This window comes from Anas platyrhynchos, chromosome 2 (genome assembly GCF_047663525.1).
Source record: "Anas platyrhynchos isolate ZD024472 breed Pekin duck chromosome 2, IASCAAS_PekinDuck_T2T, whole genome shotgun sequence".
In the NCBI taxonomy this organism is placed as follows: domain Eukaryota; kingdom Metazoa; phylum Chordata; class Aves; order Anseriformes; family Anatidae; genus Anas; species Anas platyrhynchos.
In genome coordinates, this window is record NC_092588.1 from 40,841,152 (window position 1) to 40,865,370 (window position 24,219).

Sequence of the window (24,219 nt, forward strand, 5' to 3'; positions counted from 1 at the left end):
ACTTCCCTGGGCAGACTATTCCAATGCTGCACAACTCTTTCAGTAAAGAAATTCTTTCTAATACTCAAACTACCCTCCTTTCCCCCTGGTGCAACTTGAGGACGTTTCCCCTCATCTTATCACTTGGTCCACTTATCTTATCACTTGCTTACATAATCTCAAATTTTTTCAAAAGTCAGAACAAATGAATTGAAAGTAGCCCTGTTGAGGTGAGGGACATGATTGTTCCCCTCTGCTCTGCCCTTGTGAGACCCTGCCTGGACTACTGCGTTCAGCTCTGGGTCCCCCAACACAAGGACACAGACCTGTTGCAGAGAGTCCAGAGGAGGGCAAAAGGGATGATCAGAGGGCTGAAGCCACTCTCTTATGATGACAGGTTGAGAGAACTGGGGCTGTTCAACATAGAGAAGTGAAGGTTCCAGGGAGACCTCGTTAAGGCCTTAGAATTTTTAAAGGAGTCCTATGGAAAAGATGGGAAGAGACTTCCCATCAGAGAGTATAGTGATAGGACAAGTGGTAATAGCTTTAAGATGAAAGCGGGTAGATTTAGACTATACTCTAGGGAGAAATTCTTCACACAGAGGGTGGTGAGGCACTGGCACATGTTGCCCAGAGAAGCTGTGGATGTTCCACCCCTGAAAGCGTTCAAGGCCAGGCTGAATGGGGCTTTGGGCAACCTGATGTGGTAGGAGGTGCCCCTGCCCATGGCAGGGGGATTGGAACTAGGGGATCTTTAAAGATTCTATCCAACTCAAACCATTCTATGAATTGGTATTTTTAAGACTACAAATAATCAAACTTTCTAGAGAAAGTGTTCACTATCTTCTAAAGCTTCCTACTCAGAAAAACTTGTCTATCAGACGCAATCTACTGTCAAAAGTAAAGGAAAAAAAATGATGTATTTTAGAAGTGGTTGTGAGCCAGCATACCATCAAAGTGTAATTAAAAGCATATTGTAAGGTCAATTTTGTATTGACATTTTGCTTTCTATTTTCCTATCATCATTTCAAGGACCTCAGAAGAGGTTTAAAATAACATTTCTCCCGTTCTCTGAGAAGAGGAACATCTTGCACAACTAAAAACAAGAAAATGGAAATCTAGATTTTCAATAGGCTGCTCAAGCTCATAAAACATGTCAGTAGCAAAGCAGAAAAGAGAAAGCTTGAATTTGTGTCTAATTAATACTCTCTTTGTAGTAAGACACACTGCAAATGTGACAGACTGCAAGGGGCTCCCTCTATCAGAATTACAGTAATGAATAGGGACACTAAAAAGTCCTGCAAGGAGGTCTGGCAGTTTGTCTGGCAGTTTGTCTGGCAGCCTGATGTCATTCCCACTGAGAAATCTAACTCTACCGAGAGTTCTCTATTCCCTCTCATGCTAATGCACATCATGGAAGGAAGGAATGGGACCAGCTTTGACTATGTGATTATTCCCTAAATAAATAAAGGGAAGAACTAGAAAAAGAGAAACAGCTTCTTCCCTCATCAGTAGAAGAGTTTAATCAGAAAGAACTAAATTCTACAGCTCAAAGTGCCTGCTTGCATACTGCAAGGGCTGAGAAAGAAAGGCAACAGTAAGAACATGAAGACAGAACAAACAAACCTGGAATATTTCAATTTGTTTATAACAGGCAGGTTATTTAGAAGAAGACAAAAAAGGTAAAATGACATTTTAAATCAACATCAGAACTGATACTTATATATAAAGGGAGATATTAGGGTATTCCACATACCCTGGCAGCATGGGACAAGCAGATATCAATTGCACTTTGGAACAGTCAGACATTTCTGTACCAAGTCATTTATGCCATGAAAAAAGTCCATCCAAGAATAAAAAGAAAACTGAGAAAACAAAGCTCTACATTTAAATTTGTCTATCCATTTGTAATTTCCTGGGTTCAGTTCTGCACTTCTTAGCTCATTATCTGTCTGGAAGCATGGTTATGTGTTAGACAGATTAAAAACAACATTATTTTTAAACAGACAATAAAATAGTATTACAAAGCAGAAATCAGTAACAGCATTTCCTACCTTTCCAGTTGCATAGCCATTAACAAGAGCAAGAGCAAGATGTGGTATCTGATGACTGCTGAATATGCATATATTTCCCCTTTTGACAATTACATCAAAAAGACCTAAGAGTTAAATGAAAAAAATGATAGGAGTATGAAAGTATATTAATTCATACTTCTATTTAATTACATCAGTAATCTATCATTTTAAATTATATTATCTCAACAGCTTGACCTCTCTGATCAGTGAATTCCCCTCCTCATTCCTTTTGGAAAGGGTAGCTCGAGACAATTATCTACTTTGCCTTGAGGAAAAACTGCTAAGAGCTAATGATAGGGAACAAATTTCTCTTGATCAATATATATGCTTAAAAAAAAAAAATGTAAAAAAGAATTGAAGACTACAGTATAATGAACTGGACTATAGCAAACTGTAAACAGCAGATCGTGCAAGAAACATGAAGCTCTCATCTAGGAAAGCAGAATTCATTTTCTATATATTCATACTAGAATTTTTAATGCAAATCTTGCAGCACACACAGTTCGTGGCTTCTAAAAATTTAAATCTGGCCAATATTCTAAACAATTGCCTCTTATAGCTACAAAATATTGATGAAAGTTAGTGCCATTTTTATTGTTCCCAGCAGCAACAGACTATTGTTTTAAATATCTACCAGTACATTGATCTACCAATATATTGTGTTGCCCTGTTTGCAAGCTGCATCTGTCTCTGGTGGACTCCTGGGGTGTCCACAACATAGTATTTTCAGGGTGTCATCAGGATTATGAGAACTATATAGCCAGAGATCATTGTGCCCATTGGGAAGATGTCAGAAGTTATAAGACACAAACATGTATTCCAGCCCTTGGAGCAAGACAGGGACGACACATAGCTAACACAATGGGTCCCTCTGCTTTCAGATAGAGATAAAGATTCTTGAGAAATTAAAAAACCTTGAATTAAATCATCACCTAATACAATTTGCCATCAGCATAGTGAAGGGCTTTAAATTATATTGCTTTAGATCTGCTGAAGACAAGTAAACAGTTCTACCTGAAACATGAAGTTTTCTGTTAGAAAAGGTAAGTATATAGCTTATGCTGGAGGACTCTAAAGCATGCACAAAGAAGCAGTTGAAAATTTAATGAAAATTTAGACAACAGCTCCCAAGACAACACTTACGGACTTCTGTTGTACATGACTATCCTAGCCACTCTGTAGATTACCGTACATTTAAGTAACAAATAAATCTGAAATAAATTGTAGGAGAAAAGTGTTGTTCTGGTAGCAGAAGACTTGCATGGTAGGTGCTTTCATTCATTTTGTACTAGTGTTCTTTTTGTACTCAGAACTATAAAAATAGGAATAGTTATTCCCAGGTGACTATGTCTGTTCCTCTTATATTATGGCAACTTCATAATATTGTTCAGAAAAATCAAACTCTTTTTTTATTACTTGTTTAATTTCTAAGTATTACTAAGTCCTTTGGGAGGCTGCAGATCATACTATTAATTTTTCTGACTTCCAGTAGTCATTGGAGATAGGAGATTTGAGTTATTCTGTGTCTGAATCACCAAATACTCTGAACTAAAGGATCAAAAATGATAACTAATAAAAATAGCTTTACTAAAACAGAGTAACTAACACCCACTTGAAATGTTTATAATATTACTGATCTCTTATGCTATACATCTGAGTTTTCTGGTGCAGCTTTTCCGAGGTGTGTTTATAGGCTATGCTAAGAAGTATTTCCCTGCTGTCCACACAGCCTTTGGTGTGTCCTGCAAAATTCTGTTCTACCACTTCCAAAAAGATGCATGTAAGGTCACCAGAAATGTGTGAGAAAGGCTGAGCAACTCCACTGTCGTGAAAATTTAAAAAATAAATTAAAAAAAAGTGTGCCTAATATGATACTAGCTATAATAAGTGTTAGTAACATAGTAAGATGGAAGCTGATAAAGAGGAGGAACTGGAAGAATGCTATTAAAATCAATGACAAGGATGAAACAAAAGGATACACATATACATACACTCCCTGTGAATAAACTATACCTAGGAAGTTGAACTTGTTAGCTTGGATGGATCTAAGACTATTGGCTTATGGCTGTCTTTGCCATGGCATTTTCATGGGATGATTCAAGCTACAGAGGACAAGAAGTTTCTATTTTGTAAGGGACAGTGACAAGATACCATATGAGATTTTTTTCATGCTTTATATGTAAACCAAGCATATAATTCATGAGTTTTACAGTCATTAACACAAGTAAAAACTCTAAGGAAAAACATTTATTACAATTATTTATTCCTATTCATTACAGGAATCACTACATGAGATCACAGTGAACTGTGAAGTTTATTCTTGCATCATTTATGCATACATGAGATATACTTTACCATATTTGTTCTTCTTGTCACCAAGAGCATCTACTTTGCTATCTGGACTGATGCATATGAAACCACCGGTGAGCTTGTTGTAAAACTGAAGTGTATTGCCTCTCTGGAATTTCCACTTTTCGGCAGCCCACTGGTTTTGTAAACAAGTAGAAGACAGTTATGTGAAGATGATATACAGGAATTTGACATGCTTGAGAATAACTGACATGATTTAATTCAACACATAATTTGAACGGTTTAAATAAAACTAAGAAGCTAAGTCCTTACAGTTTCTTCTCTCTTGAGTTCCAGCTCTTGTCCTGTATAAATAAAAAGCATGTGATTAATTTTCAAAGCATCCTTATTCCATTCAGCACAGTCTGTGTGAATCTGGGTTCTCTTCCCCACCAATTTTCACCTACTTCCTGGAAATGTGCTGGCATCTGTCAAAGTCAGTTCTCTAGCAATGTTGCCATCATCCTGCCCATTGTCCAGCCATCTGAAAACCAGACACCATTTCAGTAATATAACCTTGACTGGCAATTCCAACAGTACAGTATACATGACATCTGTATACTGACATTTTTTTTTTTTTTATTAAAGTCTCAAGGTTAACATACAGCAATATCAAAATCCAGCTTTAGTGAAAAGACCTTGACTTTGGCAAAAGTGTGTTGTTTTTTTTTGTTTGTTTTGATTTGTTTGGCTGGTTTTGGAGTTGTCCAAGGGGGGTTTCTTTCTTTCTTTATGAAACATATAATAAACACTTTCCTCAACTGAGATAAAAGGACCTAAACCAACTATTACAAATAATATAAGTTGTATTCATCCCAGATCAATAATGAAAGGTGCAGTGGCCATAATGTTTGCTCTTCCTGTCTGCAAGAAGGTTACAACAGGATGCAAATTGCGGCATGTCCCACTGATCCCTTTATAAGGATACAAATCCAACAGAAGCACTGCTTTCACCACATCTGAACTATGCTTTTACAATGCTATTGTACTTGCTTCACATTGTATATAAGACAAGTCTAACTTCATCTGAGTCTGAAAGATTCACACATAGTAGGAGCAAGATCATCAAGAATGGCATCATGCTCTAAGAATAACTAGCACATACCCTATATTTTTCTGCCTGAAATGGATTTGAACTCTCCCTAAATTATGTATGAAACTAGCATTATAGATCTCTTCATAGCAGTTCATCTCATTCAGAATACAGAATCAAAATTAGGTCAGGCAAAGATGAGGTGCTGTATCTGATAGGCAGAAAGCCCTTACTCAAACATAAATCAGCTTCAGTGTGCACATCGCTCACTCTCAGCTGTCTCAGACAATTATTTATTCACTCAGAGAAGTGAGAGGAGGAAATAGAATTGAGGTGCCACTGGCAAACTGTAGCTAGATTCATACGTGACTGGACTTTTTCATTCCTAGTGTTTGCACTGATCCTTATCTGTTATAATTTTTCCATAAGGTGTTGAGAATTAATCAGGTGTAGATAAAATTAGAAATGAGCCATAGAACAGAAGACTCAGAGCAGTAGCATCTGCAGGGGAAAAATCAGGGAAGGTAAATTGCTTCAGGTTATGATACAATGCTGTGACAAGCTGTAAAGCAAATAAGAAAGATGTGGTCAGATAGCTGCACCTATGATAGCCATTTCACATGATCTTCAAGCCTCAAGTTAGTCTCCGTGCTGGTTTCACTAAAGTAGGATCAGTCTGCCAGAGAAATAGCAACATACTCTTCTGAAAAAAGAAGACATGGAAGAATGAGTCTGAAGACATCAGGTCCAAAGCATTGGATATGGAGGAATGTGCTAAAAAAGTACCTCTTATAACTAGGTGCAAGAATGGAAAGTTACATGGCAGAAATTTTTATTGCTTTTTCTCTGGCTCAAACACACCAGAGGTTTGGGGCAGATACAACTCGGAGAGCTATAAAAAGAATTAGATCATTTCAGTTCACTTTTGGGTAAATATGTTTGCTTTGACAGGAAAAAACTTTGACAATTTTCAGAAGAAAGCCAATGGTAATCAGAAATTTATTAAAAACCAAACACCACTGACCTGTGACAAAGAAAAGTATAATCCAGATCTGTTATAGGATCCTTGATTACAATTTTGTCCAGATACCATCCGTTTCCTTTGATTAAAAAAAAAAAAAAAAGTTAATGAGAGGCAAATGAAGTATTATTTCTTGTGTCTTTCTCTCTTCTGCTGGAACTGCAAGATCTGCAGCTTCACTGGCAGGTTGTTAGAGATATGGATGCCCTGATGGAGAGGAAACTACATGATCTATGTACTGTAGAGCTTGCTGATAGGAAGGCAAGAGGTGTTGGCTCCCTACTTGACTGTTGTGGCTCTGACTGCACAATTCTTTTCATTTAGTCACAGTATAAAACTTTTTGATTTTGCCAATCAAAATATCAACAAGATTAGATGGCAGTTTATCATGATAATAGCACTTTATCTGCTGTTTAAATTTTTAATTTTAGAGTTAGTATTAAAATATAAAAGAATATTCGTGATAGAATACATGCAACATTACTAATGTTATTAGCAAAAAAATCAGTTCCTTGAGAGTTCATGTGTCAGATGCTGCAGTATTTGCTTAGTGGTGAAACACTGCAAAAGATAGTTTTAATCCTTTGGAATACTTCAAATATCCAGGAAATTGATAGTTTCACCATTTGCCTGTGGCAAAGTTGCCACTTCCCATTCTATGGGGTCACATTGACTAATGCAAATATGAGAGGAAAAAAGATGTTGTTGATCTGTGTTTATCACTGTGAATCAAGCACAGCACTGCAGGAGTTCACTACCGATAACTGCTTTATGACATACTAAAACATCAGATTGCATTGGATCCTCTCTTGAAAGCATCTAGGAATGGAAGAGTTTGAGAACATTGCCTATGCTAACATTATGATTTTAATGTGTAGTGAAATCTGTGTGACTAGGAAAAATAAAACCAACCAACTAAATAAACAAGAACACACCCCATCCCACCCACACCAGAAAAAGCATCTCAATAACACCTCGGGTTTACACAACCTCTAGAAATCTATACACTGAGATGAGAGGGTCCACTGAAGGTAAAAGGCAAATATAAGCTTGTTCTTTCTAGCCTTACATTTTCTACAGTCTTGTCCATAACTCCACTGTAGGTTTTTAGACAGGTTCACAAACATAAGTGGTGATCACAGCAACTGAACTAGAAAAGTTTTCTCCCACTTCTTCAGTGCAGGTACAGAAACAAAAACAGTCTCACCATGTCTGTTCTGAGTTTGGCACAGTGCAGTCTCAGTCTGCCTGAGTTACAAAGAGCATATAGTCCAAGTGAGCCCATAATAAAAACACTGGTAGAATGAATCTTTAAAGTAAAGAGCTGAAAATTAAGGGCAGACTTTCACTGATAAATCCACAGTAGGTAGCATTGGGAGTGCAGGAGAAAAGCCAGATCTTCACACAATGGTTTTTCTCAAAGCTGTTTTCCTTTCTAGTCCTAGGTAATCTCATGAAAGAGAACTGAGAACTTCTAGAGATAACTATTCTCTTCTAGTCTCTTTGTTCAAAGGGAAACCTTTATTCATTTATTGCACTCTTCATCCATTGACAGACACAATAAGAGACAAAGCAAGCAAACAAAACTTTCAGCAACTCCACATCTAGAAGTAGGGCAGGAAAGAGAACTGGAGAGAGAAATGTCTTTATTGCTTTATCCTCAAAGGTATCTAAGCACTGCCTTTCATTAAAGGCATCCAGCTATGGCCACTTACAGAGGAAGACCACAAAATATATGTGATATTCTTTCCCTTACCAATAGAGAAAAAGTTGAGATGTTCTAGCTATAAAAGCAAATAGAAGAGTGGAACATGATTGAGCATAGAAGAGAAAACTGGGCAGAAAACTATTCTACAACTAATTTTACATTGCCTCCACAGTTCTGCTATTTGGCTTAAAATACTTTGCTGAGTTTTACAATATTTATGTTCAAGACTTTATAAAACAAATATTTTGATTGCAAGCAGATTGATTTATTATTAAGTCTAATGACAAGATACTGTAACCAAAATCTCCAACTGCATCTTCAGAGTAACTAATAACACCTCTATTCAATTTTTCAGTGAAGATTTGTTTAAAATGACAGAGGAGTTACAGACAGGACTCTTAAGCCTGAAAGCATACTGAAAGAGAAAACAAAATATTTTAAATAAGGTAACTGTGTCATTTAAACAGTTTCATAAGAAGTATTTGTCTCACTTCTGAAAAAATTTCATATATCTAATTTTAAAAATACATATTGTATTACAGGGAAAAGGTGAATAACTTCACAAGTAGCATTCAGTATCTAAATAAAGAGATTTCTGACCTGATCCAAGACCATTGTGTCCTATAACAATCTTGTATAAATGTCCAAGGTGAACAGCTTCAACAGAAAAGATATCAGTCTGTAATCAAGCAACAAAATTTCAGTAAAATCTGAAATTCAAACCAGTTTTCAGCCATCAAATCCCAAAGACCTATTTAAATCTCTCCTGTTAAAGGCACCCTTTGAAATATCAGTTAATGATAACGTCAGAACAAATCAAAGACAGGTGTTCTGAATCAAGAGAAATAAGCCTGGTGATTTTGCTAATGGGAATAGTTCCGTTAAAATGAATGGGGTCAGAAAACATAAAGCTGATCATTTAGCTCAATTGGCTAAACAAATACAAGTTGCAGAAGTTTTCAACTTCAGATATGCAGATATAAAACATAAAGTTTCATTTTCTCTCCACTTATTAGATCAAATTAAAGTAATTAAATATTAAGTATTAAAGTACACAGTTTACCTATTTTATAAATGAAAATTCTAATAATCTTCCAAAAGCACTGATATACCTTTAGAGAGTAATTTTGGCTTAATTGTGGAATTTTGAAGAAACACTGGGATGTGGTAGCCATATCTCCTAATTGGATTTGCATAACCACCCACCTGAGAGAGAAAAGCCAGCCAAACTTATCATACTCTTTCACTCACTTGTCCTTTCAAAAATTTCTTGGGTTTCTGGGATCTGAGCAGCTGTCTTGATCCTGTGTCACCTTTTTCTCCATAGATAGAAATATAGACATCAGCTTCTGTTCCAGCATTCCACAGTTCTCCTGTTGTCACATGTACTTCATAGACAGTCACTGACAATAAAATATGACAATCCTTCATATCATAAACACTATTATAGTTAGAATAACATCTAGTTGTAAATATGCCTGTACAGTCCAAATACATTTGTGTCAAGATCAGTTAAGGTATAAAATCTTAAAACTCCTATTCAGTATTAAGTAAGATAATGTGGAATGGGAATGCAAAGAGAACTGAACTTTAAATACACAGCAGAATGCCTTTGTCCCACAGCAGCATCTGAAAAACATCATTAAGCTGAAAAGTAAATAACAGAAGTCCAAGATTAGGCTCAATGTAAGTAGTGAGACCAAAACTATAGCAAGCAATGGAGTCTATCAGCATTTCGAATGCACTAGTTAACCAAACAAGCAAAAATCCATCACAGTAATTTTATTTTTCTAGGACCTCAGAATTCAGAAATCTGCATTGTTTCAATATTCTACTGCTTCATGAAATACATTAGTAACAAATTCCTCTGTCACATACAAAAATACAAAATAACACTTGAGTCAAAATCCCATGAAACTGAATTAAAGACTATGGTATATTAAACATATGCATCAGTAGAAAAATGTGGTTTTTAGAATGCAGATGTTAGAACCCTAGAAAATTTAGAATTAAGATAAAAGTAAACTAATCCTCAGCAGAAACTTGTGAAAGTCACAGTTTATTTTAATGTGCACACAGAGCTCTATGATATAGTGTTAGCTTGCTTCTATCATGAGAACTAGCTCATTCAGAAATGCTCACTACTATGCTTCACCTCTACTCTCCATTGGAGTATTGTACTACAGATAACCCTAGGCCAGAGACTTAGAAAAACTAAATAAATAAATAAAAATCAAGCAATTTTCACAATTTTTGACACCTCTAAATTTTCACAATTTGTTGACAGCTTTACCTCTCATAAGAATAGGGATCATCATGGATTTATAAGTATTTATAACTCTTATAGGTTTTTTTTTTCCTAAAACATAGTGACTCGGCTTTCCTTCAGATATTCCACAGAATACTGTGCAGAACAAAAAACTAAGAGAATGAATTGTATTCTTTACACTTATTTTTGTCTATAAGTGTAAAAAATTACATTTGTAAACACAGCATTTTGAAATTAGAAAATGTCAGGATTATTTGCAAAATTTAGTTCTTTCCGCTATGCCTGTGAATTAGCAGAGACAGAACAAGGGGAGAACGCACAACTTTTTGCAGATCACCTATTAGCATTTGGACAAAAAACAGCCACATTTAAGTCACAGGGACTTTAGATGGTCTTTAACAGCAGTTACTGTTATATTTTGTTTTGTTTTCCAATGTAAACCTGCCTTAATACTCAAAATAGTTTTCATTTAACAACTGTCAATTAATATTGTCTTTAATCCATGTCATTCACCATGACACCACCTGATCTATTTCCTTTCCCAATTCTTTTTTCTTTACAGCACCCACTTGAATAGGTTCCCCATTTTATGCATTTAGGCAGGCAATTCTCCAGACCAACAATCCTCTTTAGTGCTACAACTCTCTCCTTCATTGACTGTCCACTTTCCAGTTTCTGCAACAAGAAAAGCAGAGGTGCCCAGTCACCAAATACTGTGTAACTCTGATGTATCCCCAGCAAGTAGTTCATTATCATATCATCAAAAATTGTGCCACAAGACATGAGCAGAAGAGAACAAGAGTAAAATGGCTGAGGATAAAAAGTCAAACGAATGGTGCTCTGTCCCTCAGAATTAGAGCCATGGAGTCACTATGTAATATTTCTGAAAAGCTTAATTCAGACATATTTTTTTTCCTTGAATGCAAAAGTCTGTTAAATCAGAAAGTGTTTCAGCCTCTTTTTATTCAGAAATTGGTTTTAAAGTGCCTCTCATCATCCCTCTTTCAGACTGAATCCAGACCTCTCCACTTGTTCTGTTATCAAACTATCTTCTCTGAAGTTAAAAGCTATGTTCTCTTTGTCTGTCTCATGCAGAAATATAATAATGGCAAAAAGACACAGTCTTTCAATTACTAACTTAGAGATGAAACTCCCTTCTCCAAAGCCTTCAGCATGACCCCTCTTATACTGAGGTTAGCAGAAATACACAGTTCTTTTCTTCTTTTCCTATGTGAGAGAAATTGTTAACTACAAAATGCAGATTGAGAGGATGTATGCTGTTGTGCTTTATAAAGCATCAAGACTACTTGATAATAAAAGTCTTTCATTATATCTTTATTTCAGAAACAAAAGAACAGCCTTCTCAGAAAGAAAAACCTGAAAGTTGGAAGGTGGGAAAGGTCAAGGTCCCAGAATATTATGTAAGGGAACACTGGGAAAGAACAGATACTGCATGTAGGGAAGCTGAGTATATTCAATTTAACAACCCATTAATGCTTATTAATTAACATTTATTTTAAAATGTTGGGTTTTAATTTATTTTGTTTTTATTGGAGTGCTTGTATGTTCCCCTATGCTAGTAATAGCAAAGTCTCCCGGAGAGATCTAACCTATGCAGGCTGAATGCATATGAGTCTTTTCGTGCCCTCAAGGGTATGAAGATAAAAATCACTCAGGATCACAAATCATTGTGGTTAGGGCTGGCCAAGCCCTCTTTACAGTATTTAATGACCCATTTACAGCTGCTAACTAGATCATTGGAGGAAATATTTCCTGCTATTCTTTTTCTCTTAAAGACATATTAATGAGGCACAAGACTTTTTTATGCTTTTCTCTCCAGTTTCTTAACCTCAGTGCTAAACCATCATAGGCGTAAATACAGCTCCAAGCCACCCAGCTCTTTCCTACTAGAGTTACTGTCCTATGGTAAGTTTTCCCATATTCATGTGCTATTTTCTCAACTTCCAACCCTCAATTTCATTTATATCCTCTTCCTGTAGCCTGAAACCCAACAATAATGTCTGTTACCCTTTCAATTTTTGATGGTCAACCAAAGGTGCCGTAATAACCAACAAGCACTGATATAGTATTAAACATCCTGAAAAGAGGTGTTTATAGCTTTTTGAGAATTCTGAATGGAAGCTTCTCACATTAATTAGTCTTGTTCTCTACAGTTGATCTGTTCTTTTGGTAAGGGAGGAGAGGAAGGCCTGGAACATGTCCCAGGATGATCTTTCTCAAATGAAAGCTTCAGCACAAGTAATACTGGTGGTATTATGATTTTTCCCTTTCTAACTTCACACCCTGAAGGGTGGGAATCTTCCCAAGCACTCCTGTTCCCTCACCCACATCTCTCATAGGGTACACTGACCTTGCTCTGCCTTTGCACTTTTCTTAGGCTAGGAAAGAGCAATGACAGATGGAGAAAAAGAAAGAGCAAGTACAGACTTCTTTGACTTCCTTCCCATCACTGGAGGAGAGAGACTACATAGGAACAACAATCAAAAGGGATTAGTGTGGTAGAGCGGAGACTTAAAGCAGTGAAACAGCAGCAACATCTAAAAAATTTGGTATTGTTTGGCATCAATGACATTTAGAATTACAATATAATTATAGTAGTAGTGGTAGTATATCAGTGATACAGCTTTTAACACTTATAACCTTTTTTGCTAGGTTTTGTTCCAAACCCAGAAATTAGAAGTATTCGCAAACCTGTCTCAGACACTTACAAGAAACTAAAGCAGCAGCTACAATACCCATAGTAGAGCTATGTAGAGTACTTCAGTAATTGAAAGTAGAGTTTTTGATTTGGCTCATGTGATGTGTTCATTGTAGTTTTGCGTTGCTTTTTTTTTCCTGGCTTTTTTATAAACAAAAACATAAACCAATATCTGCGAGTTGTCTTTAATATTGTCTATTTTATAGCAAACACAGATGCTGAAAAATCAAATCAGGAGGATATCATTGAAGAACCTGTGAAACTCAAAGCATGAAAAACAATGAACTCATCTCTATCAACATCTGGTTCTGACTTGACTTAGCCAATGTGGCATTATGCTTACCTGGAAGAACAGGCTGACCCTGATGGAAAACAGGAAGCTCCATGGATATTTCCCCATTAGCCTGGTCCCAGGCCAGCCATCGACGTGCAGGGAAAGAAAACTGCTCCCCCGAGAAAAGGTTCAGCAACTGCACCTAATGCAGCACCAAGAATTGCAATTTAAGTTACTAATATCTGTCCAAACAGAACAGAACTTTACATCTGTAGGATGCTGTTGAAATCCGTGCAGGTAGAGCTCTGTGGTGTGATCAGAAAACCATGTGCTTGAGCCACGTTTGTTCCTTGGATACAACTGCCCCCAACCTGACTTTTCCATCAATCAGATTCAGGAGCTCAGGGTAGAGTAACTAAAGCATAGATGAGAAACAGGGTTTATCAGCTCATGTGTAGTCCTACAAAATATAGCCTTGTTGTTGCAGCTGGTATATCCACATAGACTGTCACCAGGTAGCCTGGCTTACCAAATAAGTAACTTCTCGCTGGGAAGCTTGGTAATACTTGTGAATCTATTCCTTTAATTTATTTTATTACAACAAAATGTTCCATATTATAACATGCTCCATATTAAGGAAACAGGTTTTGCTTCTTCAGCACTGCTTGTAATGTAAATAAACTTTGAAAGTGCTAGACCCAACACCAGTCTGCCCCATACAATTTTCTTCCATACCCAAATTCTAGTATATAGCAGTGAAAGGACCATATGCGCACCCGCTGAAGAAGGGAAATAGCTCCAGTTTTTATATACTTTGAAGTATTCCATAGTAAGCATCTCAAAGTCTACTAGATATTAGAATAGTCCCTGATTATGCTAATTTATACTAGCAGCTACACTAGATTTTGGACTAGTAGAGAGAAACAAAGATATTTCTACCTGTAATTTCACTCCTGCTCTTTGTTTTGCAGAATCTAATCTCCTTGATTAGGAGATTTATCCTTTAATCTTAATTGAATACATTCATAATTATTGGAAACATTTTCATCACTTTTACTGCTTTGATACTGAACTTTAAAGAAAGAAATTCATTTTGTCTGAAAAACCTGGCACACCTCAGCCTGTCAACATCTGCTGAGAGATCTCGAACAGGAACATGGAGTTAGAGAAGCAGTAGCTTTGTGGACATTTGCAGTCCTGAAAACATCTCAGCACAGAGACAGTCATTGAAACCATGGAATAGTGGGGAGGAACACCATGCCTAACTGTTATAAAAGCTTTGCATTTATAGAGCATTTTCTCTTAAATCAGTCATTTTAAATGGGTGTGTTGTACAATTATATATATCTCTATATAATACCCAGACCATACTCTGTCTTCTTATTGAGTCTCAGCCCCAAATGAAAACAACTAGTTAAAGCATCAAACAACCAAAGAGTTCAAACATTTATCAGTGTGATTCTGTGAATATTTAACATGAGTGGGCACTTTTCAATAGATAGATCAAAATTTACCCTAAAGCATGCTTATAATGGTGCGTTCAGCAAAAGCTTCTAAAGCCCTTTATAAACTGCCTTTTGCTAACTAAAGAACAAGAAACTCAGGCACAAAGAGGGAAGTGTTTCAGGCATGTATTGTCTATCATTGGTACACATAGTACCTCACTAGCACTAAGGATAAAAGACAGATATGTTCATTCCCAGCCCAAAAACCTATCCACTAGGTGTTACAACCAAAGCTAGAAACATAACTAGCTGATTTGATTCACTTTATGTTTGCTTTACCTTCACTGAGATCTTTTATTAAGTGAGGAGAGATAAGAATCTGTTATTGTCTTTTTTTTTTTTTTTTCCTCAAAGACACAGAATTGGAAACATTTCCAATTTAGCTCTGATGCTCTGCATAAGCAGTCAGTCACAGATTTGAGGACAATTTGGCTAGACTGTGTATAATGACTTGAGTTTCAACAAACTCTAGACACCCTTTGTATCATACAAAGGCTGCAGAAGACTCAAGACTACAGCAGCCCACTTCAGCAGCTTTTCTTACTGCCTAGCAATGCATTTTTAAAGAAATGCACAGTTCTCACTAAACTTCAAACAAGAAGTGAAGATAGATGGCATCCCAAGTTGCCTCTCATTCTTCACAAAAAAGACTCCATGATGAATAATCTCATAAACTAAGCTACAGGTATTTGAAGAGGTGAGCATCAACATGAGGTGAACATGAGGATTTTTTCTGACTCATATTTTGACTCCATTGTCATAGTGTCTTTGTTTTGGAAAGACAAAATTCCTTCTAATTACTTTTACCTCTTCACAGTGCCATGCAGGGGAATTTCCTGAATTTGTATGTCCTATGCGTATTTTGTAGAGATTTCCTATGTTTCCAGTATGAACCTGTAAAAGGAACACAACTGATGAAACACAGAACATTTCTTACAAGAAAAACATGTAACAGAAGTTAATTTAGTTTATATGAATAAAATATTCTGATATTTAAATAGGTGATTCCAAAATACTTTGCTCTGGACTATCATTAGAAGCTTGGCTCTTTCTTTTAAAGACAGCCCCTATGGCAAACCATGTGGCCTGCCAACCCTGTCTAAATGATTCAAGATGCTCTTTTAGCTATTTTTTTCCTCACTGAATATTGATCTCAGTGAGAGATGAATACAGACTGTAGAGAAAAAAAGAAAAAAAAGCCTCTTGACCTGTCTCAGTTTAGTATCTATGCTACTGACCTGCTATAAAATTATTTCTGTCTTTCAAGCACCTCCCACATACCTCTGAGTTTTTCCCTGCACGTCCAGGAGGATATGCCTTATGATTTTGGAAGCAATTGTGGTCAGATTTGATGTTTCTTTTTACAAATCATTTCAATTAAATCAACTTAAAAAGCTGTATTTGAAAGACTAGCTTTTGTGTGGGCTGGATGAACATGTCCAGTACAGATAAAAGGGTGCTGAGGGAATCACTTTGTGTAAAGGTTATTTAAACAACTAGTTATGAACTTAAGTATAGAAATAGAAAGTTTATCTTCAAGGCACTGGAAACATACAGTGAGCACTTCACCTCCTTTCACTATCATTATTTTCTTATGATGTAGCCTGGAATCACTGTCCTTCTGTTGCTTTCTATAGAATTCATTTTCATGTTTTCATTTACAGGTTAGAGATGGTGTGAACTGAATTCCCTGTATTGTGAACTTTCCTGAACGCAGTGTTATAAACAGTAAAGAGGTAGAGCAAAGACAGACCTGAATTAACTTAGATCTAGCACAAAACACAAACAGAGAGGCTTGACTCTTTCTATACATTTTAGAATATGAACTCCTTAATTGCATTTGGTATTACGGTTTCTCACCTACACGGGGAATCCTAGTTTCCAAACCAGAGGCTGTCTCCATATTTTGCAGTTAAGAGTCATTGGAAGCAAAATTAATGATAATAATGGGGGCATGAAACACAGCTAAAAATCTCTCTCATGAAAAGGGTATTTTTACCCTGGTTACCTATTTTATCTACTCATTTCAATCTTTTATCTGTTTTTTGATAGCACAGATAGAGAACGGCACAGATAGAAAATGGCAATAATAAGGCAACAGGGATTTAACAAAGTTAAAAATTTATTCCATTCCCTAATTCTCCACTTGTCGCTTCATTTTTAATATTGTTGCTCCATTTCAAAATTAAACACTATACAAGTAAGTACCTGTTGTCCTCTACCTGGTATTATCTTGGGCACTATATAAGGTTATCCTTAAACACATAAGAAATACATTGCATCAAGCTGGCTTTTGGATGGCTGAGGGAGAAAAGATACTAAATTTATGTGCCCATTTATGTCCTTATTCTTGTTTTAAGATTTGTGTGCTATACAAAAACTGCCTGTCTTTCAATCATATAGATTTTGAAATTTCATGTAATCTGGTGAGACACAAGGAGGCAACACAATGAATATATATTACTTACTGTGAAGATGTCTTCATTGCCTCTCTGAAATAATTTTCCCTCCTCTCCATCAAGAAAAATAGGCCCTGAACTGCTGCGATCCCCGTACAATGTAATATAAACCTTTGAACTTGTTTCTGCAGATGGCACATCACTGGTGAGGACTGACACCTTCCATTTCCTAGCTATCAAAAGATAAAAAGACTTTCTGAATTACTCAAACTCAAGATTCCTAAGCAAAATGTATTTCAGCAGTCAGAATTCTAAACAATATCATGTCAATGAATACAAAAATACATATTTCACAAAAATACAGCAAATATTGACTTTGGTAAGTTATGCATGTGAAAACCAAGAAATATTAGGTTACATTCACATCTTTTGGAGTATGCATATGTCATATGACAAACTTAAATTGCATGACTGCAGATTAATTTTCCAACACAGTATTTGAAATGTTGTACTAAAATATATGAAATAGGTCTTTCTGTTTGTTTAAGATGCATCTGCCCTATGCAGTGTTGTGTAATGACATCCCGGCTCTCAACAAGATACCTCTGGAATCACAAACTCATCACTCTGAATGTTAGGGTCTCTTAAAGCTAATTAGCTCTGCTGAAAGGCATAGCACAGAATGTACCTTTAAGAATGGATCTGTATGTCTGCAAAGCTATGCTTGGCTTCACAGATATAACAGCTCAGTCAAAATCCATGAAGGAATTACCATGTACATGCATTGCAGTGTTGTCATTATACCCTAACATATCAATAGTCTTTTTATGGTTAAAATTCATTTTTATCAAGACCAAGTATATGTATTTAGGCTTTGGCTCAGTGGAAGCTGAATATCAATGGCAGGGAATTAAGGGAAATGGTATCGTTGAGGGATGGCTGATAACTGTGGCCTGTTTCATTTTAATGGATATTACGAAGGAATGCTAAGAAAACACCTTCACACCAAATATAGCTGGTGCCCATCTCAAATGATAAACATTTAAGCACCCCCCAAGCTTGCTAAAATTGTTTTGCATCACTGATTAATGTAGCAGTTTCTCAAAAGAGAACTTCATTTAAAATACAGCAGCAGTATCAAAGAGCTTCACTGACTACAGAAGCCCCCTATCATCTAATGTCTCTACACATTTACTGATGTTTCTTACTTTTACTTCCATCACAAAACCTTTGATCTTTGAATCTGTTCTGGCTAAAACATTGGAAAATAAGATAGTAAGGGCATGATATGATGAATTTTGTTTTTCTTGATTGACATGTCAAACACAGATCTATGTGTCTTAAAATCCAGGCAATACAAAATCCTACAGTTCTATTGAAAGATTCAGTGAAACCACTTTTTTTTTGAGTATCACTTAGCATTTTCAGTGCTAGCAATGTGAATTTTCTTAAAGGATTTAATGGTCATTGATCATGATACATGCATAGAATCAAGGTGTAGCAGAGTATTATTTGAGGACCAATGAAACCGCTAATTTTAGGAATTTGTGTGTAGCTTTCCGTGGCATTCTGGCAAAAGATAAGGATTAGTATTTTTAGAAGTACAGGGTTAGTATTTTTACTTGCTCATGTTTAGCCATGTCTAAAGAAAAGGTGGTTAAGAAATAGATCAGGCTGTCCTAGGTTTGGTGTATGTCAATGTATTTCTCTCTGGGAAGTAAATGAGTTGAGAATCTATGTCCTCCACATAACTTAGCAGCTATGTTTGAATTATTAATACTGTTTTTAATAAAACGCAGGAAACAAGGCTCAATAATGGCACATTATCAATCCTTTTCTTACTCCAGAAGTTTACAACTGCTACAAACCTTTTCACATATCTGAGCTGTTGCTGATATAGACATATGCACTAATATCAGTTGCACAAACTGAGAGAGCACTTTTCTGAAAAATACTATGAATATGCAGCTATTATCCTTACTCTTCCTAAATAATTGTATTGTCATTGTTAAATAATAAACTGCCAAACAGTTATTCCTATCATTAAGTTAAACTTCATCTTCACGAGAATTGTCATAGCTTTAACACATTAAACATAAAAAATAGGAAGTACTAACTGCTAAACCTGAGGAAAAGAAGCAATTGACAGAATCACATTTTCCAACAACAGAGCTGTGTGACATTTCTTAAAAGTTGCTGCAATCTGCTTTGTCCACTGCTGAATTTTGCTCATTGTTTCTATTACAAAGGCAGTTCTTTACCCAGCTTTCTGTGAAGCATGGCTGATGACAGGTGACCATATAATCCTCTATGTTAATTGAAATTATAAATGACAAACTTGGATAACTGTACAACATCTAAGTCACTCTATGCAGGTGTACCTAAAGTAAGAAGAATTGCGTAGGTTTGCATAAACCTGCTGAAAATACAGCTTGAACAATGGGTAAGGAAAATGACCTGTGAAATCAGCAAACAAGATAATGGAGAAAAACAAGCATTCATTGATCCATTACATACTGTCTGGGAGAAAAAGTTGGGAAGTCAGTCTTACTAAACATGAAGAAAAGATGGTTCATGGATTGGAGTCCAAACAGAAAAAAAAATTATTTCCAGGTCCAAAAAGGAAGGAAGGAAGGAAGGAAGGAAGGAAGGAAGGAAGGAAGGAAGGAAGGAAGGAAGGAAGGAAGGAAGGAAGGAAGGAAGGAAGGAAGGAAGGAAGGAAGGAAGGAAGAAAAAATAACCCTAACCAACAAACAAGCAAAGAAATAAAAACAGAAGAATACATTGATTGCTAAAGCAAATTTACAAAATTTGAGTTTCTTTATGAAAAAGGTATATTCACCAGCTGTTATTAATATTGAAAAAAAAATATTACTGCTAAAATTGCTGTTTGAATGAATAAATACCTCTAAAATGCTGAAGAATATGGTCAACTAAAGGGAACTGGAGTTCTTTGAAATTGTAAAATAGAAGTCAATGATAAACAAGGTAATAAAATCAACTGGTTACTCACAGATACATGACATGAGGAAGGGTTTGATATCATGGAATGTACTCATGTGCCTGTTGCCAGAGATAATATGGATGTACCATAATGGCAGACACAGGTGGTAAAAAGTATTCAGACTAAGAAATAAGGAGTAAATATATTGCAACTTATCCATTCTCCACAGGCTGTTTCAATGCACATAAAACAGAATATCTATCTGATAAATGTAGAAAAACTAATGAATACAGGATGTTGAACAGTAAAATGAACAAAAGCTGTAATACTGATGAGGTCAGTAATCTAGATATGCAGTTATTGCTAGCACAAAACAGAGATCTGCATATTCAGAGGTAACAGTAAAATTATGAAAAAGCAGTCATACCTGGAGCATGGATCGCAAAAGATAAGTTAGGTATGCAGCCTTCAGGAAAGTGTACACATGGAAAGTGCAAAATGAAACAGAATCTATTTGGATTACATTTACTTTGGAACAAGATATTTGAAAAATAGACAATGCAAGTCAAAAACATAATGAGACCGTCTAACTTGTGAATTTAGGAGAATAAATCCTACTAGATGGTAGAAAGAAGTTATTTCTAAATGTCAGAATCTGTACATTTCTTCCTGAAATGATCACTAGAGGAAAATACAATTTTTAATTAGATTTGATGGGCAGATGGCCCTTTAGAAAGAGATGTACAAAATACCCCTGAATAAGCAATCATAAACTGATTCATTTTAAATTAAGGTAGGACCAAAAGAATATCTTAAATGAAGCTTTTGATTTAAAAACAGCACATTTCCAAAAGTAAGAGAACAGGTTAATGAAGTTAAATGAACTCAAAAGTGAGATGTAAAAAATGAAAATAAAACAAATTTGTAAAAATATTGTTCAACCATTGAAAGAGAATAAGCAAAGAAAAGGCTATGTGCACCATGTGTTGAATTTGAAAACCCAAAACTCTTTGAGTGCCACCATCCAGTCAGCTCCTTATCCTCCGAGTGATCCATCCATCAAATCCATATCTCTCCAATTTAGAGACAATGACATTGTGTCGGACATAATAATTCATCTTTTTAGACAAGGAAATTACAATAGATGTACATCCTCAGCATTATATGAGAAATTAGTAGTTTAAATTGAGAATTAGATTAGTACTAGACTGCAGAGTAACAAAATAACTACCTACATGGAAAATTATAAGTTTGTGTTGATATAAGAGCTATTAATTTATAGGGATAGTAGTAAATTGTTCGTGAATCTGTGTTGGGATTGATTGGGATTTCATAATTTGTCAATATACTTCATAACATAGGTTCTGTAACATAGTTACTAAGAGTTATTTATTAAGCATAAGAGGATCAGAAAATCCATAGTATTAAAAAGCAATACAAAACAGCATAAAATGAAAGGAAATGCATTTCTAAAATACTACCAAAACATAATGCTACAAACAGTGATTTTATCATTTAAAAGAGAGTGAGAGACGTCATAGTCACTAATATGATGCAACAATGTGACTGTAAGATGCACCAAGAGAAAGATTTCTAATTAGAGAAATTTTACTGTCAGAGTCCAAGAGTTCAGAAAGAGAATCTTTCACAAGCTGCAATGAGGTCTGGCAACCATATTCAAAAACAAATTAATTGAAGCTAGAATAGGTCCTGGAAAAGACAACCATTATGATTAAAGGAAATGAAGACAATGCCTTATGTGTAAAAAGAGGTGAGAGAATATCTGATTTTGTCAAAAGGTATCAGGAGGAGGAAAATACATATCTAATTTAATGATACCGATGGTTTTGGTACACATGAATGTAGACTAACTACGACTAGATTTTGGATAGAAATTGGAAAACAGTTAAGATAGATATCAGCAAAAGGACCCAAGCTCTAGAACACCCCTTCAATGGAAATGACAATGACTATAACTAATAAGTTTTAACACGAGACTTAGTCCTTAAATGTTGTACATTATTTATATGATTTTATAATAAATTATTACATGATTCTGTGTGGGTTTTTGTTTGTTTGCTTGTTTGTTTTTCTAGTAGAGAGACAAACTAGATAAACTGAAATTCTCTTCATAGGCCTATAGTCTACATGTTACGTTGGCTATTTCTTTTTTTAACAACAGCAAGACAGAAATATAATTCCTTCCAGAAGAATAGCATAATTTATATAAAGCCTTTAAATGCCTACTGAATTTTCTTCTGTTCTGTTCTTTACATATTATTTGATATGCTTGTCATTTCCAAGTATATTTTACCCTGGCTCATTCAGAAAGACTCTATGCATTTTGCAGCTAATTTACAGAATTAAGCTATATATAAGAAGTTTATATTACTCCTCATGGTGTTTTTCCCTCTGTCAATCAGCAGGTTCCTCTAGTCAACAGTTTTTGAGGGTCTGTCTTCAGTCTTTTCCAACCTAATAAAAGCAATTTTATTTTCTCTGTGTATCTCAGCCACTTAATATTCTGTATCCTCCCTGAACCATAAATGAATAAATAAACTTTGTGACAGCATTGAACATCTTACTGTCAACCTTTTGTCCTGCTCTGAGCTTATTATTTTATTCTTTCTCTTCCTGTTAACATTCTGAAATCAGGAGTCCTTCAGTGAATACAACAAAAATTTCAGTGCTTGCTGTTGTCTGTGTTAATTGTAATCTAAGTCCATACCACACCTCTCACCTTTCAAGTGCTCAGTTTGCTCAGTAACACTACAATAAACATCTGATTAAAGGTTCTTGAAAGTCTGAATAAATTAAGGTGTTGTGAATGCACCACAGGATGCAACAGAATCCAACAGAAAGACTGCAAGTAATGCATATAACTGTCAGTTTAACCTTTTGACATTTTTTATGGCATAGAAACTTTGTATGCAGACTGCTAATATGGCATTTAATTGGATTCTACTTATTTTAAGCTTCATTTTCAAACCATAGGTTTTATTTCTATTTTATTTTACCATAGGTAAAAGGATGAAAAAATATCCTTGAGACTCTTCATTTGGAGTAGTTCCAAAACATGCCAAAAAAGATGCCCAAAAATGTGAAGATGGGAATAAGAAAATCATAAATAAGTCCAGTGTAGTCAGATAAACACACGGCTATTTGGCATGCAATTTATTAGTAAATATCACAACATTGCTTTAGGGTTTTAATGTTGGTTTATTACATAGAATATAACACTGCTTCAAATAACAGAAACTTATCAGTTATTTACAAGGAAACATGGCTAACACTAGACTCCTTAAAAGGAATTTGAGAGCTTCTAGGTTTCCTACGCATACTTCAAATCCCTTTTGTTCCAGGTCCTGCTTCTATTTCTCTTATATGTGCCTTGTTCTCCAGAGGGAGACAATCAAGGCCCATGGACCAAAAGGGATTTGTATCAGGCTTTAATTAAGTCCCCAGTCTGGATAACTAAATGACCACGGTCCAGCATGTGGTACCATGTACATGCCAGTTAGTCTAGATGCAGCCTCCAAGAGTACAGAATGGACAAATTCTCATTCTCTACCTGAAAAAAAAGCACTTCACTTCTGGTATAGCTCTGACTTGGTTGATACTGAAGTAAGTTATTGTGCAGAACTAGGGGTTAAAATCTAAGCAAACAAACAAAATTAAATACTCTTCCTAATCACAATATACATTAAGTATTTTCCAATTTTATATTTAAAATCATTTTCTGAAAATTGTAAACCATATATAACTGAATACTAAGTATAAAGGATAATAAAAAATTGTGTAAACAGGCATCCAAAATAATTCTAATATTAGATTGAAAGACTCTGAAACATATAAAATATGCCTAGGATTCTCATATTACATCATATTTACAGAAAAAAAAAAAAAGAAAAAAAAAAAAAAAGGAGTACAAAGGTTAAAAAAAA

The 24,219-nt window shown here is 35.4% G+C and overlaps 1 protein-coding gene across 3 annotated transcripts in view; it reads right to left on the minus strand.

Annotated features, from left to right (window-relative positions):
- RP1 (RP1 axonemal microtubule associated) overlaps positions 1-24,219 on the minus strand; it is a 216,958-nt gene that overhangs the window by 154,033 nt on the left and 38,706 nt on the right. For 2 of the 3 annotated variants that reach the window (XM_072034607.1, XM_038175398.2), the window contains exons 4-13: positions 17,401-17,564; positions 15,740-15,826; positions 13,497-13,629; positions 9,417-9,568; positions 8,766-8,844; positions 6,461-6,536; positions 4,811-4,887; positions 4,677-4,708; positions 4,410-4,539; positions 2,034-2,137 (exon numbers count right to left, since the gene is read on the minus strand). In XM_072034607.1, coding sequence (XP_071890708.1) covers positions 2,034-2,137; positions 4,410-4,539; positions 4,677-4,708; positions 4,811-4,887; positions 6,461-6,536; positions 8,766-8,844; positions 9,417-9,568; positions 13,497-13,629; positions 15,740-15,826; positions 17,401-17,564 — 1,034 coding nt within the window. Of the gene's footprint in view, positions 1-2,033; positions 2,138-4,409; positions 4,540-4,676; positions 4,709-4,810; positions 4,888-6,460; positions 6,537-8,765; positions 8,845-9,416; positions 9,569-13,496; positions 13,630-15,739; positions 15,827-17,400; positions 17,565-24,219 lie in introns of those variants that run through there. The other variant, XM_038175399.2, reaches the window with a different exon arrangement.